Source organism: Labrus bergylta, chromosome 5, assembly GCF_963930695.1.
Source record: "Labrus bergylta chromosome 5, fLabBer1.1, whole genome shotgun sequence".
NCBI lineage: Eukaryota > Metazoa > Chordata > Actinopteri > Labriformes > Labridae > Labrus > Labrus bergylta.
In genome coordinates, this window is record NC_089199.1 from 931,440 (window position 1) to 955,949 (window position 24,510).

The 24,510-nt window shown below is 38.0% G+C and overlaps 2 protein-coding genes across 4 annotated transcripts; both read left to right on the plus strand.

Annotated features, from left to right (window-relative positions):
- The first annotated feature begins 1,020 nt into the window (after nucleotides 1-1,020).
- LOC109990108 (S-adenosylhomocysteine hydrolase-like protein 1) lies at nucleotides 1,021-15,163 on the plus strand. Of its 2 annotated transcripts, none has more exons than XM_020642097.3 (17): nucleotides 1,021-1,496; nucleotides 5,164-5,275; nucleotides 5,592-5,735; nucleotides 5,981-6,081; nucleotides 6,685-6,787; nucleotides 7,863-7,957; nucleotides 8,181-8,287; nucleotides 8,378-8,494; nucleotides 9,253-9,316; nucleotides 9,695-9,783; nucleotides 10,479-10,549; nucleotides 10,693-10,787; nucleotides 10,939-11,037; nucleotides 11,653-11,721; nucleotides 11,993-12,071; nucleotides 12,246-12,366; nucleotides 12,464-15,163. In XM_020642097.3, exons 1-17 carry the CDS (start codon nucleotides 1,314-1,316, stop codon nucleotides 12,468-12,470), a joined length of 1,656 nt encoding a protein of 551 aa, XP_020497753.1. In that variant the 5' UTR covers nucleotides 1,021-1,313; the 3' UTR covers nucleotides 12,471-15,163. The 2 variants fall into 2 exon arrangements, with proteins under 2 accessions (XP_020497753.1, XP_020497754.1); XM_020642098.3 differs by having other exon boundaries at nucleotides 1,022-1,496; nucleotides 5,607-5,735.
- Nucleotides 15,164-15,376: 213 nt separating this feature from the next.
- strip1 (striatin interacting protein 1) lies at nucleotides 15,377-24,506 on the plus strand. 2 transcript variants are annotated; one of them, XR_002278224.3, is made up of 21 exons: nucleotides 15,377-15,521; nucleotides 17,043-17,112; nucleotides 17,239-17,313; nucleotides 17,423-17,557; nucleotides 17,693-17,813; nucleotides 17,950-18,125; nucleotides 18,211-18,338; nucleotides 18,426-18,608; nucleotides 19,322-19,542; nucleotides 19,631-19,696; nucleotides 19,803-19,866; nucleotides 19,960-20,031; nucleotides 20,155-20,229; nucleotides 20,418-20,515; nucleotides 21,063-21,189; nucleotides 21,329-21,429; nucleotides 21,522-21,588; nucleotides 21,694-21,798; nucleotides 21,904-22,108; nucleotides 23,307-24,127; nucleotides 24,218-24,506. XR_002278224.3 is itself a non-coding variant. In XM_020642140.3 (20 exons), the coding sequence occupies exons 1-20, from the start codon at nucleotides 15,411-15,413 to the stop codon at nucleotides 23,552-23,554; spliced, it is 2,448 nt and encodes an 815-aa protein (XP_020497796.1). In that variant the 5' UTR covers nucleotides 15,377-15,410; the 3' UTR covers nucleotides 23,555-24,506. The 2 variants fall into 2 exon arrangements, 1 of the variants encoding a protein (XP_020497796.1); XM_020642140.3 differs by having other exon boundaries at nucleotides 23,307-24,506.
- Nucleotides 24,507-24,510: the final 4 nt, after the last annotated feature.

Here is a 24,510-nt window from a genome sequence, read left to right on the forward strand (position 1 = left end):
TCCTATCAGAGCCTTAATGCAACCGGCTGGTTTATAACTCTAACCGTCTTTCTCTTCTTTTTAGGTCCATGTGCTTATTGCTTTGTCAGGTTGCTTGCTGTACCATTTGTAGGCTACAGAGCACAATTTCTTTCCGACCCACATGCACCCTGGAATTAAATGATGCGTATCACTAAACTGAATAGCAACAATTTGTGAATGAGCCGGGAAAAGCGTTTATTTATTAAGGCAAACGAGCTTGAACTAATGCTGAGTCTATTACGGACACGTTTCAGAACTTGCTGTGCCAGACATGGTTGTGTGTCTGATATTCTGTTTTAAGAAATAAAAAAATAAAAAAAACTTTTCCCAGAAGCATCCTGTGTCGTGACAGCCGACTTTTAATGGAGTGAAGTTATGTTTATTTCAAAAGCTCGAGTCAGTATAAGAGAGCATGCGTGCTGAATGAGGATTCCAATGAGCTTAATGCTGCGTTCATAACTACTGGGGATTGCCTGTTTTATCTCTGCATAGGTGCCCCAGGCCAAAAAACACTGCAGGGTTTCACGCTTCTCCACTAACATAGCCTACTTTATTCAATATCACTACGGGTTTTTCCCCATAGACACCAGTTTTGACGAGTTTTCCACGGTTGAACTGAATGCGGACTAAGCATGATGTCATCGAAAAATAAGTTTACTTTTACTTTAAACTTCAAGTGAGGAAGACGTGTCTTCCAGGGAAAACATATTCTCAGTCTTTTTTACGACAATTTACTAGAACAGTAGGCGTATTGTAACCTATCATGTGTGCGTTAACAGTAAGAAAGCCTAGGCTACTCAACGGACTACCAAAACTGCTTGCACAGCAGATAATATGCCTATTATTAACGCTACATTATTGTACACTACATTTGGGCAAGAACAGTCACATCAGGGCACAATCATAGACTGTAAATATTAGGGCACAATAATCCAGATGTCCAATTTCCCGTGAACGCAGCAGGTCATATGGAACGCCCCCTGTCTGTCGGTGGTCGGTTACCGCCTCCAAAGTAACTCAGCCAGGTGACGGCTGAGCTAAGCAGGGACTCGACACAGCGTCACTCCGCGCACCATAACAGACATTTATGACAAACATTAGTCAGTCAGTTACTAAATTATCGCGGCAGCTCTCTGTTTTTCAGGGTTTTCAGTTTCCCGTTCAAAGCTCTTCCGCCTGTTGTCGCCTGCAAGCAGAGAGGACATCATTAAAGTGTGTGACGTTGCTGTCATAGCAGACCCGACAAGTTATTGAATATTAGACCAGGTACGTTTAAAAAAGACACCATCAATATGTCAGAATCGGAAGGAGATGCTAAGTTGGAGGTGGTGAAGCAGGCAAGCAAAGATGTGAAAGAAAGCGAAAACGTAGCGGAAAAATATTCAGCCATGACCGTAAGCAAGAATAGTGAAATGAACATGGGAGAGCTGTCGTCCGCCTTCAGCGCTGTGCCCACTCACAAGCCGGTGAAGAAGGTAAGACCACTGAACAAAACACTGTGCAATTGAATTTAACCACACTCTGGTCAATGCAAGCGAGGGCTTTCGTTGTGCACCTCAATGCGCATCAATTAGCCTATTGTCGATAGTTTTTAATGTTAGCATGTTATAGGCTATATGTCTATATTACCAATCCTGCATTATTCAAAACGTAGGCTATTTATTTATTTCCTCAAGGTTGTGAGAGAGGAGAGACATTTTGAGCAGGCAGGTTGCACTCGAAGTGTAATAAAGCAATAGGAGATTATCTATGAATAGCCACATGTGTCATATTACTATTGTCCAAATGAGTATTCATATAAAGCAGTTCCATTTCTCTTACAGTTTGTTCTCCGAGGTCAATCAGTTTCATATAGGCTAGGCTATATGCTTGATTTCCTAACTTTGTCCATCTCAAGGAAACAGAAGGATTTCCTTCTTGTAACTCTAACAAAAGAACAATGTTTACGCACACCTTCAAGGAACAAGGAAGAATTTCACCTTGAGTTCCTGGGGATTTAAAAACTAAATGCATTGGCACACCTCATTTCAGTTGGACTGATGAACACAGGTTTCGGACAAAATGAAAACATCTGATCTAGTAATAGAAACATCTTTTTGATAAGTTTTACACAATTCAACAGCAGCACAAACAAACCTTTAAAGTGAGCACAGTTGGATCAACACGTCACTAAAGACATCTTCTGCAGAGCTACACATTAAAAACCTGACATCATTATTTATTGCTGGGCTTTTGAGTTTGACTCCATTATTATTTAAAAGGTGTTCCTATACTGACCGCTAAGTGAATCTGTGTGTTTGAATCCGTCAACACCCTCATCTTAACAATTTATTCAGCCTGGTTGCCTCATTATGAATTTCTTTTTTCTCTCTTTGTGAAGAGATATAACTATAAAAATGTGACATTTTCAAAACTTTTTTATTGAAAACTTTTAATTTGAAATGTGATTCAAATCCTCAGATATAGATGCAAGCTTTAGGTCACATTTGTTAAGGGTGATTAACAATAGATGTCATCAAGAACCCATAAATAACACAGGTCATAGTATTACATCATTTACAAGTTATTTTGTATAACCCTGATAGGAATAAAGCCTACAAATCATCAGTGTGGATTTCATCATAGACATAATGAGGGGTTATAAATAGTGTGCTTCTCTTCAGCGCACTAACAGAATAAATGTGAAATAATTCATGGTGTTTTTCTGAAACACAGAGAGAAAGGTTAGGCTGACACTAAAAAAAGAGGATTGTTTGCTGTGCTCTAAACCCAGTGTTAGACATTTATTAATGTTAGCACATGTTAAGGTGTTATGCTACAGATGTTTAGTTGCACTATTATGTCCTGTAGTTAATATTTAGACTGAATGTTAAGTAATGAGCTTATCAATGATTACCCATTTAACTGAGTAAGCTTGAATGATAATGACTTTGTCTCCTTTTGCAAAATACTGTACAATGCAAAGCACACATGCAAACTATAAAAAGATACACCGCAAGAGCAGCTAGCAGCAGATGCAAAGTTTGTTGTTCTATGAAGAAGTTTATGTACGTTTTAAAAAGCAGTTATCTGTCATGCCCTGCTAAATAATGTTTGTCCAAGTAATATTCAAAATACATTTAAGCATCTGAGCCAGATTCACCTGAAATTTAAACTGTGAATTTAGTTTCAAACAGGGGGAATTGATCTTTTAGCCAATTGAAACATTAAACACAACGTTAATACACACAATCATAGTAAACAGATGCTTAAACTCAACTCAACATGTCACATAAAATCTCAAAACTGTAACTTTTCTCTTTCATTCTGAAATCAGATGTAACATAAGTTTCATATTATCTTAGACTGTATAGAAGAAGCTCTAAGATTGTGAAGCCTAAAGTGCCACACGTAGAACGGCCAGCAAACTCTACTGTCTAAATAATCAAATTATTTAAATTATATGTTGTCATTGAATATTTGTTGTTTACAGGCTGTTTCTTTCTTGCCAAAAATTAGAATCCCAATGAATAACACAGTTTCTGTGATATAAAGCTGAACCTCGCCAACCAAGCTACTGTGAGCTGAGGACATAGGGCGTGCTGCTAACCCCTTGCGATTCCATCCTTTTGCCAATATGGTCACTTCTTGCTAAAAAAAACAACAACTTTATAACAACCAACTCAAGATCTGAAAACATCAGGTTTTCTTTGTCCTCTTCTTATATACTGTATAGGGTCTGAATATGAATATGTCCAGCTTTGGGACTCTGACACTCAACACACCCTGTTCTGTCCTGGGCTAAAATATGTGGTGTCTTGTCACCTTAAGCTCATGAAAACAGCTTCACATTGTTCTTTGTTGCCAAGTTCTTTTCCCTGGTATGTGGATGATTTTCAGTATCAGGCCTCAACTCAGAAATCAGAGACTGAGTCCATCACAGAGTAAAGAACCTGATTCTCATTCAGAGATGAAGAGAAGGATTCTCTAATGAGACGTTCTTCTTACTCTCACTGCAGCGTGTTGACTAATTTTCTCTGACTCGGACTGTTTATAACAGAGCTTCTTTTTGTATTTAATTTTATTTCCACAGAGACAGAAAAGATTGAACACATCTGGTAAAGGAAATGTCAAAAACAAAAACAAGCAGTGAGGTGTAGTGGTCTTCCCGTCCACTTCTCCATTCCTTGACTCGCTACACTGAATGTGAAAAGATAACGTTACAGCACACTGCAGATTTTTCTCACTAACTATTGTTGCTTACATGCATGCAAGTTCCTTGTCAGAAAAAAAACCAGATGACAGCAGTGATAGAAAGTTAGCTGACCATGCATAAAGCTACAGGGAGCAAAAATGCCAGTTCTCTCCTCTAAAACAAAGACATACCTTCACAAGTTAACCTTTGTGTGTTGTCGTCACATTTGGAGGTTGAAAAATAAAGAAGGGTCAAAACTACAACAGGCTGAATTGAAATAGAAAAACAAGTATCAGTGGTGAGATGGCAAAACAAGCAGGCCTCTAAGAAGGAATGATCTATAGTTGTGGAAGTTGCTCAACTGTTCAGACGCGCCCGTGCTACACGCTACAAGTTGATGGTGGTTATAACACAATATGAATATGGCACTGCGATGTTTATTATATTTCACAGGTGATACTGCAAAGTAATGCCTAAGAAAGTGAATTAACACAACATGACATATTGGAAATGCAATTAGCAGAAATAATTTGGGACACAGCGAAACAGAGAAACTGTGGGAAACTGAGAGGATGTTCACAATCATTTCACAATCATGAGAAAAATTGGACTAGCCAGAACATGAAAAAATGGCTTTGGCAGCTTAGTTTAGGAACATCTGTCTCATTTTGATGGCCAGATGTCTGTTGATCTGCAAGCAGGACATCTATTTTTATAGATACAGAAATATAAGCGTACTAGTTTGAGCAGGATTGTCATATTGTTAAATAAAAAAATGTCAAATTCTGGTAAAGGTTAGGCTGTTAAAAATATGTTGAGATAGAAACACAAAGAGTCAACCCCACAGCTGGACCATAATGAGATCTCAGCTTTGTTTTATGGCTAGATGTTGTTTCCAATGGAAATCAGTTGAAACCCTCAAATGATAAAATAACAGGATTTAAAATGTTCCTTTTTTTTGTTTTAAGCAAATCCAGTTTGTGGAGGATAAGCAGGAGTTCAGCAGGTTTCCCACCAAGACCGGACGCCGCTCGCTGTCCCGCTCTATCTCACAGTCATCCACCGACAGCTACAGCTCTGGTAGGAAGGAGGGACAGCCGGACGTGTATTCACCAGAGTTCAATATCACTCTCCATAAAGTCGGCTTTAATACCATGCAGGCATGCTTCTTATAGCATGTGGAGGAGTAAATACAGTACTGACATTAAGATCGCAGCAAGAAAAGTAAAGAAAGATGGTGACGATGGAGCTCTAATCTCATAGAACCATTTTGGTTTGTTTTATATTCTTAATTGCTCAGTATATAAAACACTGTTGGACATCGTCTTATGTTTTCTGTTTGCCCCTTACTGGCTTTGATTAATTGTGTTTAACAAAATAAAACATTTCCTAACAGCCGCGTCATACACAGATAGCTCGGATGATGAGACTTCCCCTCGGGACAAAACTCAGGTGAACTCCAAAGGCAGCAGCGACTTCTGTGTCAAGAACATCAAACAGGCTGAATTTGGCAGACGTGAGATCGAGATTGCAGAACAAGGTGAAACACAGCATAGACAATCATTTCACCATTTTACTTAGATGTAAAAGATCCTGCATGCTTTTATTTATTTAAAACCAATAGTCAGAACATTGTAATTAAGACATTTTTGGAGAGTGTATTTATAGAATTTTTTATGTTTCTGTTTAAAATGAGTCAGTTGCTGCTGAGAGGAGCTGTTGGATTCTTTTTCACCATGCTGTCTTTCTCATTAGTCCTTTTTTTCATGTTGTCTTGTTTTTCAGATATGTCAGCTCTGATCTCACTGAGGAAGAGAGCTCAAAGTGAGAAACCATTGGCAGGTGCCAAAATTGTGGGCTGCACTCACATCACTGCCCAGACTGCAGTAAGTCCTCTCTAAAGTTAGCTTCAAGCTAAAGTTTGGCACTGCTTTTTAATCAGAAAGGGATTTTTTAAATCATTTTTATTCACAGTTTTTCCACCACTTGCTGTCTAGCTTTTTTTTAAGTTTTATATTTTTGGCCATTTTTGCCTTAATTGGATAAGACAGCTGAAGAGAGACAGGAAACGTTCTGAGGAGAGAGTAGGGGATGACATGCAGTTAAGGGCCGGGGTCGGATTTGAACCCATGGCTGCTTTGACGATGATGATTGTAGCCTCCATATATAGGACACGCGCCATAACTGCTAGGCTATCCAGTGCCTCAAACAGGACTTTTTTATGTAACTCTACTCTCTAACTACCTGAATCTTAATGTATTTAATGTGTTGTGGAGATGAACAGTTGGCTGTGTGTTTTATCTGCAACTTGTCAAACATCAACCAGCAGCAAATCCCACTGAGTCAAATAAAGTTTGTAACAGACTTAAACAGTGAGGCGGAAACAACACAAACATGTTAGATTGTAATCCTTAATTATAAGTAGTTGGTCTATTTGAGACTGAGCAGGGCCAATTCCTCTTCTACGCTTTCTCACCTGTGTGTTTCAGGTGCTGATTGAGACTCTGGTGGCTCTGGGGGCTCAGTGCCGTTGGACTGCATGTAACATATACTCCACACAGAATGAAGTGGCTGCTGCTCTGTCAGAGACCGGTAAGATTTCCAGCAGAGGAGGGGAGCTACAAATCCACATTTATTAAAGTGTAAAGCACTTTTAAAGAAATGCACAATCCAATTAAACACAGAGACTCGTTGGAAAGATAACAAGGGAAATTAAAGAATAAAAGCAAAAGGACAAAATAAAACTAAGAAGAAAAACCTTTACTGAGTAAAAAGCCAAGGATTAAAAGTATGTTTTAGGAAGAGAATTAAAGACAGGTCAGCCTATCATACAGAGGTAACTCTCTCTAAAATTTGGGGGATCACTGTGTTTATCCTTTGTTCCCATTTCAAATCATGGCACATTACTAAACCAGATATTTGTCACAGTGGTTACATGAGCTTAAACCCCATGACTCACTTAACCTGGAATCCCATAATGCAGAGAATAAACCACACACATATTTAGGAACAGTTTTTACCCCTTGCACTTGATTACAATCACAGTGATGTGATTTAACACAGTGTGAGTGTGGGACAACATTAGATTAGTGTTCTCTTATTAAGAGGTGTTCCTCACTATGTGAACGTTCTGAAATGTTAAATAAAGTCTTGAAGCATCAGCCCTTTCAAGATAATGTGAACACATAAGAATTGGCATTTAGTGAAGGAACAGCACTCCTCAAGTTTATCTGTGGTTGCTATGTGACGGTTTAATTATGCACTATATTACCACAGTGGACCTTTTCATGATGTGACAAGCTAAGGGCTTTACAGCAGATTTAGGAGAGCATGCATTTTTGTTGGGGAGAGTTATTGCTGTACACAGTATTACATTTACTACAGGCTTTATATGTATACAATGCACATATTTTCATTAAACTGTTATCCAACCTGCTCCCACATTATTAATGATATTCATCATCATGCATTCAATGAAATGTTGCCAAATATGTTGTGTAGGATTATAAAGTGAAAATCAACAAATTTGACTTAAAAAATAGTAATTCAGTGTCACAGTGCAGCTAACTTTGCCCTCATTTACTTTGAGATATTCCTTTTTAGTGGCAGCCTCTGGTAGACAAACATGTGATTATTGATGTTTGATTGATTGTCTGTTGTGTTTCAGGTGTGGCTGTATTCGCCTGGAAAGGGGAGTCTGAGGATGATTTCTGGTGGTGCATTGACCATTGCGTCAACAGTGAGGGTTGGCAGCCTAACACGGTATGTGGAAAAGTTTCTTTTTAACCTTTGTGAGGGCTCAAGACAGATTTTTTAATGATATAGACTTGCGTGACTCAACTACCCGTTTTTATAAGCGTCAGCTTTCTCAAACCTCAATGTTTGTTAAAAAAAATGTTAATGTGTACAAAGGGTGATGAGAAATATTAGGCTTATTTCTTACAGTCATTAAATGAAGAATAATGTTATTTTTCTTCTTTGTTAGATCCTTGATGATGGAGGAGACTTGACACACTGGATGTACAAGAAATACCCCAATGTATTCAAGAAGATCAGGGGTATTGTGGAGGAGAGTGTCACTGGGGTTCACAGGTGATTCAACGTTTAGTAGATATATGCTTCATTTGAAATATTTAGTGACACATGAAGTAGAAAGGTTTCTTATGTCTCACCCCTTTGTAGGCTGTATCAGCTGTCCAAAGCTGGAAAACTTTGCGTACCTGCCATGAATGTCAACGACTCTGTGACGAAGCAGAAGTTTGACAACCTGTACTGCTGCAGAGAGTCAATCCTGGACGGGTGAGTGAGCCCGGGTTTGTGTGATGTTTAACACTACACAGGTTGTTTTTTTGGATGGCTTCACTGTGACCTGTGAGGTTTAAAAGAAATGTAACAGCCAACGAAAGCCCTCGCTTGTATCATGGAAACTAGCTGCAAGTTAGTCCGGCTGTGAATTCACCCACACATTCATGAGTGGAGCCAAGTATTTCACAGCCTGTACTTGAAAAACCCATGTCAGTAAATAAGATGAATTGGAATCAATCCTTATAAGCATTATGCCTATCATTAAAACTATATCTATTGTAGTAGCATTTTTAAAAGCTGTTTCTGTTTTAATTCTTCTACTGTGCACATTTTAAACTCTCTGGACTCTTTGAAACACTACGAGAAACAGTCTGAGAACATAACTGCAACACTTACGTCCTTATCAAACCATTAAATAGTATGGTAAGCTTTAACTACTTCTTTGCTCGTTTGTACACTCACCACAATGTGTTGCTATTCTCTACACTTAAATCTTGTTGCAGGTGTTCCAGCATGAATAATGATACTACATGTTGTCATTAATATACCATTATCGGATTTGTGAATTTCTTTAATATTAATAACACACTGATTTCACATACAGTACATGTATCCTCAAGAAGTGTAGTCACAGAAAAACAGATGAAATAAAATGGTCATTTAGGACATGTAGTACTTGATAGTAATGCTTGTTTTTGGAACCGTACCGTTCAGATGAGCATTTGCTAATTTGATGTCGCTAACCTCCCCAGCTTGAAGAGAACCACAGACATCATGTTTGGAGGCAAACAGGTGGTTGTTTGTGGGTATGGCGAGGTGAGATACTTTAAAAATAATTCTTATGCACTTACATTAATCCTGTGGCTTGAAAAGCATTTATGATATTACATTGCAGTGACAGACAATACAAAGGCAGTGGACATGTTACAGCTACAGCTTTTCATTGGATTATATAGAGATATTTATATATATATATATATATATATATATATATATATATATATATATATTTACAGAAAACTGAATTAACAAATCATGGTCACTAATTAAGTTTGTAGTGCACAATGATTGATAATCATGTTCAAGACTCAAAGACTCAAAGGTTTTGTATTGAAATGGTTTGTGTTTAAATACAAAGTGTCATATCTACGTAAGGTTTGAATTATAACTGGCTTTGTCATTTTGTCTCTGAAGGTTGGAAAAGGATGCTGTGCTGCTCTGAAAGCTCTGGGAGCCATCGTCTGTGTTACAGAAATTGATCCCATCTGTGCCCTGCAGGCCTGGTGAGGAAGACTAACAACACGGATCAGCTCTTCACTGAATGTCTTGAATGTCAATAAACATGAACACAGGACAGACAACAGTGTAAATAACATTGAGCAGTGCACGTTTTTTTTTTTTTTTTTTTTTTTTTTTTTTTTAACGTCTTTATTGGGGTTTTTTCTTTTTTCAAATACAGATTAAAAAAAAATCTCAGACATGTTTATTCATACCTCAAACCAACACAGAAAACTAAATGATAATAAATAAATACAAAGATAAGATATAAAAAACACAAGAAAAAAATAAATATAATACCAAAATAATAAGATAAAAAAAAGAGATTTAAATAGTAATAATAATACAACTTGGAGGATGTCAAGTGCTCTGGATTTTACTAAATTGTTATTTTTTCATATGGGTTGTTTTTGTTATAGTAATCTATAAATGGCTGCCATATTGAGTAAAACATATTTATCTTTCCTCTTCGGGTAAATTTTATTTTTTCTAACTGCAAATGCTTCATTACATCATTCATTAAAGCTTGATAAACTGGATGATTTTTTTGTTTCCAGTTCGAGCAGTGCACGTTTTGTTGAATATTTATGACTAGCTTGGATACAAATCCACTACATTAACCTCAGCTGAATGGAGTTGCTTGTCACTGTCTTCAATGAGGCTGAATGCTGAACCGCTTCTTTGTCTTGTGTGCAAACAGCATGGATGGATTCAGGGTGGTCAAGCTGAACGAGGTCATTCGCCAGGTTGATGTCACCATCACATGCACAGGTATGTTTATGTGAAACCGTAAAGGGGGCCACCACTTATGAGATTTGAGTCTTTATATATGTGAGATTATAAGAACCTATATGTTCATCTTCCTGTGTGTCAGATGAAGTACACTGATATTATATGATCGTGTTTTTCTGAAGGAAACAAGAATGTGGTGACCAGAGACCAGTTAGACCGGATGAAAAATGGCTCCATTGTCTGCAACATGGGACACTCCAACACTGAGATTGATGTGGTAAACTAGTCTAACAATCCCTTTTTAAAACATGATGCAGCATAAACATGTTCATATAGAGGTTAAGTAATGTACTAAGAGGAGTGTAAGCAACATTTTCTTTACATTTTATAAACTACAATAGGCTGACAGATATTCTCATCTCTCACAGGCAAGTCTTAGGACCCCTGAGCTGACCTGGGAGAGGGTGCGCTCTCAGGTGGATCATGTTATTTGGCCTGATGGCAAGAGGGTCATTCTTCTGGCTGAGGTAACAGGCTATGTTTATAACACTGTCAGCTATATGTGATGAATACAGACAGATGTCTGGCATGTTATAAAAGTGATTCCAGCGGTTATTCCCAATTGATCTGTGTTAGTCTAATGTCACACATACTGTGACTTTACTTTTTGCAAATTTAGCAAACTGTTTGCTAGAAAACTACTTCACGACTACAGCTATTTTTTATATAACAATACGACAGTGACTTTAAATGGCTTGTTTCACTTTGTAAACTCCTACAGAGCTCAGTTGAGGAGTCAAAAGTCCAATCCACCTTAAAAACGTTTCACTTTTTACCTTCCTCTTTAGTTTTCGTTTAGGTTTTGATCTGTGACGAGTTCCTTTTTCTGTGGTTAAGTTAATGTTGTAACCTTTGATCGACCAGTAGGTCCTTTTCAAAATAAAAGCAGGGTTGAATTCAAACGGCAAAAAATGAATTTTCAAATTAAGACAATTAAAAAAAATGTAAACCTTGATTTTAAAAAGGAAACGTTTTACAGCCCTAATTAAAATGTAATTGTCATTATGTTGAAAGAGCAACACTTAAAGCTGATTGATTCTTAAAGCATATATTCTTGCTAACATGATGTTTTTTTTCCATAGGGGCGTCTCCTTAATCTCAGCTGCTCCACTGTTCCTACCTTTGTCTTGTCCATCACAGCAACAACTCAGGTAACAAGTTGATACTAATAACTAGCCTACACTTATTTATGTAACAGCTGTAGACAAACTGTTGTCCTTTCTTTTGAATTGTTATTAGAATAAAAGAAAAACAAATATGAACGAAAAATTAAATTCCTGCTTATAGATGCGATTTATAGTATACACAACACACGTCTTTAATTGTATCTGTCATCAGAAGATCATGTATACATATGATTCTCCATATTCAGTTCATAATCTGTTTCTTTATTGTTAATTATTTATACATGTTTATGTTCAGGCCCTGGCCCTCATTGAGTTGTACAATGCGCCTGAGGGACGTTACAAGCAGGATGTGTACTTGCTTCCCAAGAAGATGGGTGAGGATTTAAACTGTAGATACCTTCAGTGTGTGAAATTTAAAATCATTAGCCCCAACTTGTAATCTTTTTCAGGCTGTGAGCCCTCAGCACAGCTCTGCCCAGACACATTTAGATTTCCTGTGTTGAGTCTTGTGCATCTATTTGTTACTAAATCCTAACTTTGTATTTTAGATGAGTATGTCGCCAGTCTGCACCTGGCCACTTTTGATGCCCACCTGACGGAGCTTTCTGATGATCAGGCAAAATACCTGGGCCTGAATAAGAACGGTCCTTTTAAACCCAACTACTACAGGTTAACTCTATACACACACCACACACAGAGAGGCATGACATAAAGACATCATCTAGTATAAAGCCTTCCCTAACCAAACTTTGCTTCGTATTCACAGGTATTAGTCTGCAGGTGATTTATATCTCAGCACACCTTGATGCTGCGATATCCATCAACACCATATCCCTGGGACAAAAGAAAGATTTATGTATATTGTATTTTTACTCTTCACAGGATGCACAGCTTATATTTAATTGTATTCTACTTGCCACAGCGAGTTTAGCTTGACTTGCTGCTTGTCACGGGACTGCACATGGCACCCAGCTGACTATGAAAACTCAGTGTAACCACAGCACTTATATCAGCTGATTAGTGGGAGTTTTATTTTCTTTCTTCATACATGCTGGCTCCTTCAACGGTTCAGATTAATATCAAATATTATATAAATAAATGGTGCCAAATTGCTGTTACAGGGAAGGGTTATAGTTGTTGTGAATGTTAATGGTAAATTGTGAAACAATACAAACTGTATCTTATTTCTCCATGTAATGGGATGTAAAGGGTCACTCAGACTCACTGAAAGCATTGGAAACCAGTGCTATGAGAAGGTTAAGCCTCGTACAACATTTAAACTCCTGTCTGGTGAGGAAAGTAAAGGTCCAAATGTTTTTCTCAGGAGTAGGGGGACCAAATCAGGGCTAAAAAGCCAGTGAATATTGGACTTGATAGGTGACCAGAAACTTCACTCCATTAGATGTTGCTGTTTGTCTGCTGGATATTTAAGTAGGCAATTGTTTGCCCACAAATGAGCCATACCAGTTTGATACTCTGGGTTAATATCTGGGCCGTGTTTCTGACTTGTGGAGTCATTCTGTTACGTGACGACCTTTGGCAAGAATCGCTTGATGCAGCATTGGTGTTTTAATTTGCTTCAATGTGGCAGCGTTTACTCACTTCTAACATTCCATTTACAAGATACAGAAGGCTTTTTTTTCTGTAGTATCATCCACATTAATGCTTACCTTCAGCCGATCCAGGCAAAACAAGGTTCTATTCGACTATAGCAAACTTCAGAAGGGAGTTTTTCATTCATTTCTAACAGAAGAAGTGTCCATTAATGAGGTTTTGGTGTCGGGTGAACGTAGTATCTGCACCTCAGGGCATTGAAATATCTCAAATGATTTGTAAATATATATTTTTACTATATCAGCACTTCTCACCTTTATGAAAATAATGAATATGCTCAGTCTCAGTGTCACTGTCCTGAAATGACTAATTACCATAGAACTTTGAAACAGCGTAAGACATTTTTTTTTATATCCACCTCATCTGCATGTAAACTGCAGCTTTATATAAGCTGTGCAAACACAATGTCACAGACTACATGTTAATTGATGCTACATACAGTATGATTACTCTGTATGTGCTTCTGATCAGCTGATGTCATTAGGATATTTGATTTTATATTCAGATGGGATATTGCAGATTTAACAACAGAAAAGTATTCAATCCCATAAACCAGGGGTCTAAACATGGATAGTCAATACATTTACCTTGACAAATATTTAATTTTTTATCTTCTGTTATCTTAGTGCAGAACTATTTAGCTATTCTAACACAACAGACTTGTTATGTTTCTAAATGTGTTTCATTCTCAAAAGGCTTAAGCTCTGTTTAGTAGGGGTTTTTAAATGCACAGACTCATTATACCACCTTTTCATCTCTAACTTTAGCTGTAAAATACTTTTTAAATATACCCCTCACAGGTAGTAGTTGTGTCTTGCTAGATTTAAAGGTCTTTAACATTCATTATTTTTTGTCTACAGTACAAATTTACACCAAACAGCTGACAGTGTTACTGTTCTCCTGAAGTATCGGCATGTTGTTACCTTGTTAGGGTGTTGCTTCACTTGTATTCACTGTTGCATCACCTTGCACCTGATCTGCAAAATTACACATATCCTTAAATGGTCTTTCTCTCACTTACTTTAGAAGTTTCATTGTAAAGTAGCCTACAGTGCTACTAAGAGGTGCTTTCATCTTTGCAGAGTATGTTCAGTGAGGACATTGACATTGTCAGCAACATGAGCTCAGTAACTATGGTAACTGGTCAGTTGACAGTGCCTTGTGACTCACTTAGTAATTTATATTCACATGTACAACTGTGTTTTTCTGCAACTTTGATAATGCCTGTCATGATATTATTCTGAACTATACTAATAATAAGACAGCTATGCAGCAAATATACTCAGTTTTCTTCTGTAAACAGTATTTCACTTGTGTGATGATGGGGAGTGGAAATCCGTGTTTCACAGTAGGCATATTGAACAAAAATATGCATTAATGTAAGATGACTAACAGTTTTAGGCATAAGCAGGCAACATTTCACATGACACATATGTGGATTTACATCTTATCTTTATCTTGGAACAATAAAGCAATTTACTTTCCCGGGTCTTTCTTAATAGCAATTTCCTTTGGGATGAATCTCTTTGGTTTGAACTAATAACAGCCCTTTCAGCCTGATTTTAACTCTATTATGACGGTAGAATGTGTCATTATTAAAGCCAACAGCTTGGATCTGGTCTAGTTAAAATAAATAAGTATACTACTGTGATTTTACTGTTGTTCACTGTTGCCGGTTTGAAGTTTTTGATGTGGATATGAAGTTCTTTAAATTATAAATTAGTTAAAGTAGGCATATATTTTCAACACTGTATCTGTACTTTAGTTTAAAGAACACAATTTCATCAGTATACACCCTGTTACATGTCTGTGCACAGTTCCCTTTAATAAACTGCTGTTTGAAATTGAAAAATGGCTCTGATGTTTCATTAAAATCCTAACATTCACAATAAGGATAGTGTTGTCGTTTTCCTCATAGCTGCAATAACTAGGTAGATGTGGCAGTTGCAGCTTCAGAAAAAAGTAATATTGAAACGGGAGGTTAACGCATAAAAACGTCCCTTTCCCAGCTTTCCATGTAATGAGGAGAGGAATAACAAGTCAGACTCTCGCAGATCAACTCTCATCTCGCGAGAAGTCACTGTGCCGAAAAGAAAACTATGGACATCGGTGGGAACGGTGGTGGGCTTCCTGTAAACAATAAACAGAGAGCTATGATACCGAACAAAAGCAGGGGCGAATTTACCCGCAACCCAAGGAAAGATTCAGAGGTACGTAAAGATAAGTTTATGATTAATTTTCCGTAAGAATGTTCACTAACAGACGAGGCCCTTTCTGCTGCTACTGAAACACAGCTAACGTTAGCTAGCCCGGTTAAGCTAATTTACTGTAGTTTAATTATAATTGCCTTGATAAGGCGTCGATGTCAACAAACAGCAACTTCGGCTCATTGAATTAAAATCATTTGTGCTGTGCTTTTGTCGAAGTTCTCTCTTTTATAATATCCATTAGCATCGTAATTCAGCAGGTCTTAACCAAATGATATGAGCCAGTCATAGGCCAGACTGAGCTGTCTGACAGCGGCGACCTGTTGAAAACTGAGTCCTCTAGGTGTTGTTTCAGCCTTTCGTTTTATAATATATTGAGCTGATTTGTGCATCGTCTATAACTTCATGTTAACCATTTGGCCCTCATTAATACAAAACCATAGTGAGCCAATGCTGTCTTGCACGACAGGAGATTTGTGATGATTTCTTGTGAAAATCACTTTGAGAGTTTGTGTTTCTGGAGTTCTGACTCAATCTTTTGAATGAACACAAAGTAGACATGACGAGGAAGCATTACCAAAGGTGATTCTGAGAAATGTCTCTACCTGTCATCATTCATGATCAATAAATGACCTCGTAAACTACAAACTTTCTTACATTGTTAACAAGTTAAAGTATCACTTCAAGTACTTAAATAAATAAACTGTTCTGCTTCCGAAATGTTGATTGTGTAGAAATATATTAGAACAGCAAGACACACTTAAAGTACAACATGTAAAATAAGTCATTGGCCCTTTCATTATGTTTCATCATATTAATGCATAGATTGTGATTGTTATTATTGAAGGTGTCAGTAGGGGTTTTCTTGTTTAGCTGGCCCTGGTTTTGATACAGGACACTTTGTGTATATTGTTTAAAATAAGGTGTTTTGTTTGCAAAACTGAATCTGCAGTCCAACTAGCATCAAACTCAGAAGTGGAAAATTGAGTGGTTAAAAACAGAAGTCTTCAAAAGCTATACTTAAGAAATAATAATAATAATAATAATAATAATACATTTTATTTAAAGGCGCCTTTCAAAACTCTCAAGGTCACTTTACAGAGCAGAGATTAAAACAACAAAGTAACAACACAGGGATAAAGTTAAGATTAAAAACACAAAAAACACAAATGTACAGGATGTAAAGGAGTTCTGAGACCGAATGGAGAATGATCAGACTGAATATGACAGTTTAAAAAGATGTGTTTTGAGATGAGATTTGAAAATGGAGAGAGAGTCGATATGTACCTTAGTCCACTCTAGTACGTCGATGTATTTAGATCTTATTTGTGTTTGATCAATAACTAAGAACTTTCCATGTACATTATGTGATTATAGCAAGCCAAGCCTAACCTTTTAGTCCTGGCTTGTGATAATTAAATATTCAGTGAAAAACAAGCTTGTGAACATATGTTTCGATTTGAACTTTGTTGGTTTCATTTAATAAATCATCAGGGTATAAAATGTTTCCTGTTTTGTGCACAGGGGATGTCTGAGTCTCCAGACCTCGAGTTTGAATATTCGGATACAGACAAGTGGGCCGCAGAGTTGTCAGGTATGTGTGTTGGTTTGTCATGATCGAAACTGAGATTTCCTGACTTTTTCTGAATTCCACTTAAACTAAACCCTCTAATATTTCATAAAATGTGTTAAGATCACTTTTTATTTTGGTTTGTTTCAGAGCTATACAGTTATACAGAAGGACCAGAGTTCGATCTTAACAGGAAATGCTTTGAGGCCGAATTCAGGACACATGGTATGTAAATAAACTTAAAAAGACTCAAATCATAATGGATTAGAACCAGTAACAGATGAAGAATGCATGTAAACCAAGTTTATTATCTTTGCATTTTTCTTTGTTTTAGTTTCTGAGAAGAAGTGGACAGAGCTCGATGCAGCCGAGCACAGAGCTCACGCCATGCGCCTGTTGGACGGTCTGGAGGTGACGGCACGAGAGAAGAGGCTGAAGGCCGCCAGAGCCATTCTTTACATGACTCAGGGTTAGTTCACATCATTTCAAACTAATTGAGCATGAATCGAAGAGGATGAAATCCTGCCTTGAGGGAAGTTGATCAAGGAGGCCAATTCTGGTTTTCTCACCATAGTTAATAGTTTCACACGTTGCTACTCTGTAGGAACATTTGCAGACTGCAGCTCTGAGGCTGAGGTGCAGTACTGGATGAGATACAACATCTTTCTACTGCTGGATGTGGGCACCTTCTCTGCTCTGGTGGAACTGCTCAACATGGAGGTCGAGTAAGTCCCCCATTTGTTATCAACCCTTCAGATCACTAATGCTTGCTTTGTTTTTTCTTGAAAATGCTAGACGAGACATCCTTTTTTTATGTTTCTGTGTGGAGAACATATCTTAAACTTCTATTCTCACTTTCAGTAATAGTGCTGCTTGTAGCAGTGCTGTGAGAAAACCTGCCATCTCCCTCGCTGACAGCACTGATCTCAGGGTGCTGCTTAACATAATGTACCTGATGGTGGAAACGATACAGCAGGACGACCCAGCTGACAAACCTGAATGGAAAATCATCAGGGAGACATTCAGAGCAGAGCTTGGTAAGTTTCTTCATTGTCAAAATCTGCACTGATATGGATAAAAAACCTAAATGTATCTTATATCCTCTCCACCTCTGTGATCCAGGCTCTCCTCTTTTCAACAACGAACCCATTTCTGTCATGCTCTTTGGTATGGTTACAAAGTTCTGCAGTGGTCATGCCCCTCACTTCCCAATGAAGAAGGTGTTATTGCTGTTATGGAAGAGTATACTGGTGAGAGAAAATAATCCATACTCTGCTTTTCATTTATTTTAATGTTCCCATAGTTAAGAGACACAAATGATTGTCCTCTGTTTTCAGTTCACACTGGGAGGGTTCGAGCAGCTCCAAAGCATAAAGGTTTGTAAGCGACAGGAGCTGTGTCTCCCCCCTCTCCCAGAGGACAGCATCAGGGTCATACGTAGCATGAGGGCTGCCTCTCCTCCTGCGTCGGCGTCTGACCTCATAGAGCAGCAGCAGAAACGGGCACGCCGTGAACACAAGGTAGATATTACTGCAGCTCTCTCCAGCATTGTGTTTGTTGAAGCTAGCTGCAAGTAAAACATCTATTATTGCCTCTTTAAGTGCAGTGAATTGTTATTAAACTGACAGAAAACAGTAACCATGATAGGATAGGATAGGATAGGATAGTACTTTATTGATCCCCAGTGGGGAAATTCGGGCGTTACAGCAGCACAGACAAGAAAGCTCAAATACACATTAAACAGAATAGATAAGATAAATAAAAATAAAAATAAAAATAAAAACAGGGGATATATACAGTACAAAATGAATGATGAAGTTAACTGGGGGGAATTGAGAATTGAAACAGTATTTGAAGAGAATGACAAGTTAAAGTGACAAGTGATGATTAAAGTGACTTGGTATGATAAATAAATAGCAGCAAGTAATGTAAACAGCAGAGAAGAGAGGCAGTGTTGTACCACAGTAATGCAGAGATATATCACAGCTACGGTATTATTGACATTCAACTTAATTGTACTCTAATTCAATATTTTTGAGGTTTTTTAGTATGTGACAAAAGAGGGATAGAGCATGCCAGATCCTTCAATTCTAAGCATTAGATGACTTCCTGGTTTCCTTTCAAATGTAGACCCTCTTCTTGCCTTTGTGTTAATTTTGACCAAAATGGGGGGAGCCTTTACAACTGTTTTTAGAGAGTACTGTTAAACACTGTTAAATGTTTTCTCCCACAGGCGTTGATCAAGCAGGACAATCTTGATGCATTCAACGAGAAGGATCCTTACAAGGCGGATGACTCCCGCGAGGATGAGGATGACAACGACGACAACGACAACTCGATAGAGGCAGAGACTTTCTCTCTAGAGAGGGACGAAGTCATGCCTCCACCTATTCCCCACCCTCCGTCAGAGAGGGTGTCCTTCCCCAAAGGTCTGCCGTGGGCTCCTAAAGTCAGGTACTGTTCCACTCGACTGACCCTGTGTTGACTTTTGTTTGTGGAGAAAGAATATGTTCTTCTAATATTTGTCTTTTTACCTAAACAGGGAAAAGGACATTGAGAATTTCTTGGAATCCAGTCGGAGTAAATTTATTGGTTACACACTTGGAAAGTAAGTTCTCATCTTGTTGTATTGAAACACAAACATTACCTGATATTACTGTTTTACACTTTATTATGAAATGCATTCAACTTTGGTTGTTTTGCATACTTTGCAGTGATACAAATACAGTTGTTGGCTTGCCCAGGCCAATACATGAGAGCATAAGGACATTAAAGCAGGTTTGACATTGCTTCTCCTCAACCTATATCAACCTATTTATTGTAAATGAAAGCTAACGTATTTTACTGAGCGAGTCTTCCTTTCTCATTCAGCACAAGTATGTCTCCATAGCTGAGATACAGATTGCAAAAGAGGAGGAGTTTCAGAAAACCCCTCTGTCAGGGGTGAGTGGATTAAAAGTCATTCATTTTAAAAGTGTTCTCTTACTGTATCTTTTTATCTGAGTTATTATTTCATCAACTCACACTTTGTTGTGTGTCTCCTGTTTCCCTTCTCCTTGTCATCAGGGTGAAGAGGAAGTCGAGATGTCCTCCACTGAGCTGCTTTATCAGGGAATTCTGCCCAGTTTGCCTCAGTACATGGTTAGTGATGTTGTAATGCAGTTCTGTGAGCCATATTAAATGAATCACACTAGTTTTGTTTTACACACTTTCATGTGGTGTATGTATAATCATTCATGTGTTTAATTAGATTCTACATAAAAGTAGCCATACAAAACGACACCATATCGTGTACTGTAATCATCCACCTATCTCTCTCTGAATGTCAGATCGCTCTGCTGAAGATCCTCCTCGCAGCTGCTCCCACTTCCAAAGCCAAGACAGACTCCATCAACATCCTGGCAGATGTGCTGCCGGAGGAGATGCCGTAAGTTAAGATAAAGTCCCTTTTAAAAGAGTAAACAGCTCTACTGTAACCTTCTCTACAAGAGCAACATTATTTTCTGAGCAGGGAAAAATATCCTAACTTCAGCTACACTGTACTATAGATTCATAAATGATGTGGTTTAGAAATACTGTTTACTTTAGAGAGCAGGACGCAAGAGGTCTGCTGTAAATGTGATGGTATAGAGACTCTGGTTTGGAATGTGTAGGTTGTAGCTGTAGTAGAATCACAGGAACACTTAAAAGGTCTCATTTTGTGTGGACATGGACAAAGCTGTACATCAAGGGAAATCAAAAATTGTCTGTTTCCATTCTGCATCCTGTAAATTGCTTCATATAACGCGGTTGCAGTGGCGACAGGTGTTAAAAATGACCACACAGAACATAATCATTCTTCTAGCTGGTGGGCCGTGTTGCTCTTGAGTTTCATATAGAGGCACCCTTATTGAATTAAGACTGTTTCATAACGAACAGTAAGCCCTCTAAGTGGGGTTAATGAAGTGGTTGATTGGTTTTGTCTGACTCTGCAGAACCACAGTGCTGCAAAGTATGAAACTAGGGGTCGATGTGAACCGACACAAAGAGATCATTGTGAAGGCGATCTCCGCCATCCTGCTGCTGCTCCTCAAACACTTCAAACTCAACCACATCTACCAGGTACACACATCACACACGTCATGTCACCACTCACAATCAAATGTGTCTGTGTTCAAAAATGTCCCCCAAAATATTTGAAAAGATGAAACCAACTTGTTAGTTTCACTCTGAGAGATGACTTTGTATGATCACCTCACAGTTTGAATACATGGCTCAGCACCTGGTGTTTGCCAACTGCATCCCCCTCATCCTCAAGTTCTTCAACCAGAACATCATGTCATACATCACAGCTAAAAACAGGTACTTTAAGAGCTGCTTTCTAATCACAATAAATGTCAGTGAACTTGTCATATTGAAGTTATTTCACTTCCCTCGCCTTTCTCATTCAATAGCATTTCAGTTTTGGACTTTCCTCATTGTGTGGTGAATGAACTCCCAGAGCTGACTGCAGAGAGTTTGGTGAGTTTTCTGTTGTTTTATAATTATCCGATGAAAGTGTCAAACATTGAATCAAGGTCCCTTTTGAATGTGGATATTTTCTCCTTGTGGATGTTTTGTTTACAGGAAGCTGGAGACAATAATCAGTTCTGCTGGAGGAATCTCTTTTCCTGCATTAACCTGCTCAGGATCCTCAACAAACTGACCAAGTGGAAGCACTCCAGAACAATGGTAAGCGCTGGTAAAAACTCGGTTGACCATGACAAATTGTATTATTCTGTGACAAACTGGAATATTTGATGTACGAGCTCTTAACACAATGTTTTCCCGTCCCAGATGCTGGTGGTGTTTAAGTCTGCTCCCATCCTGAAGAGGGCGCTGAAGGTCAAGCAAGCCATGATGCAGTTATATGTCCTCAAACTTCTCAAAGTGCAGACCAAATACCTCGGACGCCAGTGGAGGAAGAGCAACATGAAGACCATGTCGGCCATCTATCAGAAGGTGCGACATCGGCTTAATGATGACTGGGCCTACGGAAATGGTGAGTGCAGACACACAACAAGATAAATCCTTTCAGATCCAAAAATAAACTAAAATGTGTCCATTTTAAAAATGTTACATGTTAGATTAGATAGATGCTTTAAACTGGAACACACATAGAATCATATAGAGATTAAGTTTAAACTCAACTCAATTTTCAGTTGAAGTTAGAAAAGTGCATTTTAGTGTCAGTACATCAATGCCTTGTTGTTTACTCCACATGTTTTGCGGGAGTGTATTTGGTCATGATTAGAGGTAGGTGACACAATTAGAGAGGAATGACCAAAAATTACTGATAACTAAAATGTTGATTTTTATATATTTTATTATTATTATTGTTGTTGTTTTTATCTATTCTCCTTTCCTCCCCTGTTATTTTCTTCTTCTTTTTTGTCCCTCACCCTAATGTTTTTGCTATTAGATTTAGTTCTCCATGTGGGGACTTTAGATGGATTTTTTAATTTTCTGTAAGGTCCTTAATGTAATTGTGTCTTGTATTTTTGTCTTTAAAGAATGTCTAATATCTTTTTTTTTTTAGTAAAAATGTGAGGCTTTTATTAACAAGCTGTGAAAAAAAGAAAAGCTCATTAAATATTGGTATTGAAACATCTTTGATATTAAGCTGAATATTTTTGGTCTGTTAATCAGACTAAGGAGGCAATTTAATGATGTCTGCTTGCAAAAAGGAAACCATGATGATATCTATTAACTGTGTCTTTGAAATAACATCAAGATCTGCACTTCACATAATTCAGGTTTACATTAGCTGTTCAATACAAAGCCTTGTTAATTAGATCTTTTTACACAAGGCTCATGTTTCACTTCTTTGATGCACATTCATCTGACACTTCCAGGCTGCCAGCTGTCAGACACACATCATAACTACACAGATGATTACTTTCTTGTATCACAAGTCTTGCTGCCATTGTTTTGAAATGGATCATTTATTGCATTTTCAGTTTGTGGAACACTTTAGTCAGCTAGTGAGCTAAAGTTAGCATCAGCTTGATGCTTCATCAGATAGTTTTTTTTTTACATGATATTTACTGTCTTAAGCATGTGTTCCTTTGTCAGTTTCATCAGGGACTGATGCTAGGAATCATCAACTTTAAGGGGAAAGTCCTACTTTAGTTAAACCCAGTACTAAGATTAGACTTACATGCAGCACATGTCAACTGTTCTCTCTTCTCTCGGATCAGATCTGGATGCTCGTCCCTGGGACTTCCAGGCCGAGGAGTGTGCTCTGCGGGCCAACATTGAGCGCTTCAACAGCCGCCGATATGACAAGAGCATCAGCAACCCGGACTTCCTGCCTGTGGACAACTGTCTGCAGAGTGTACTGGGACAGCGGGTGGACCTGCCTGAGGACTTCCAAATGAACTACGACCTCTGGCTGGAGCGTGAGGTCTTCTCCAAACCCATTTCCTGGGAAGAGCTGCTACAGTGAGAATCAAGATCAATCGATCACAGGTCACAGCATTATGTTTCATGTTTTGTACAGACTGGAAGGTCGGCCAGGTGTAGACTTTTATTCATCACGTTTAACACTTTAATCAGTCCTCCAACCTGTAAATGAACTCTGGATACTTTGCCCTCAATAATGCCACCCCCAGTTTTTACTGCAAATTATTTTAGAGCTAGATCTTTTTCCATATGTGGACCTGAGCCCTACCCAGCACTACCCCTGTGCCTCTTACCTGCTATAGAAGGTCAGTAAAGTTTGACCTTGAAGCACTACATGACTCACCTTCTCTCTTTGTTTTAAAGACATTTATTTGAAAGAAATGGTATGAATTAAGTTCTAAGACTCAAACTGAGGTGTGTGCGCTTTGTTGAGGTTAGCCAATCGGACATTCCTTGAGTTAGCCTACATGAGGAGGTTTTAGTCAGGATTTCTTTACAAAAAGAAACATGCATTAGTTTTTAAAAATGATCACTTCATCGTGTTATATTTGCATTCTGACTTTCTCTCCTGGGTGCTGCCTACATACTTTTACTCTGGGACCATGAAGGCATCAGGGTGAGTGGACTTAAAAATACAGCCTTCATTTTTTTTTTTTTTTTACCAAATGAAACTCACAAGTATCTTTGTTTAATTTTCTCTGTACAGAAACAGGCCACACATATTCCCAAGATTGTTTGAAAGAAAACACTTTTTAATCTCTGGTCTGAGATCTGATGTTTCCGAGCTTCACTCACCACAGATTGAACCAAAGGAACAACTCGGTTTACTTACAGAAACATTTTCCTTCGTCTTTTTCTACCTTTTAATTTACTGTTTTATTAAAGAGGCTTAAGTGATGAGAGAACATGTGAAATGTAATACTTATTTATCATGCTTTTCTCTTTGTTTTACATGGACTTAAATACTGTAATAAAATCATACTGTCAGTCTTGTATACA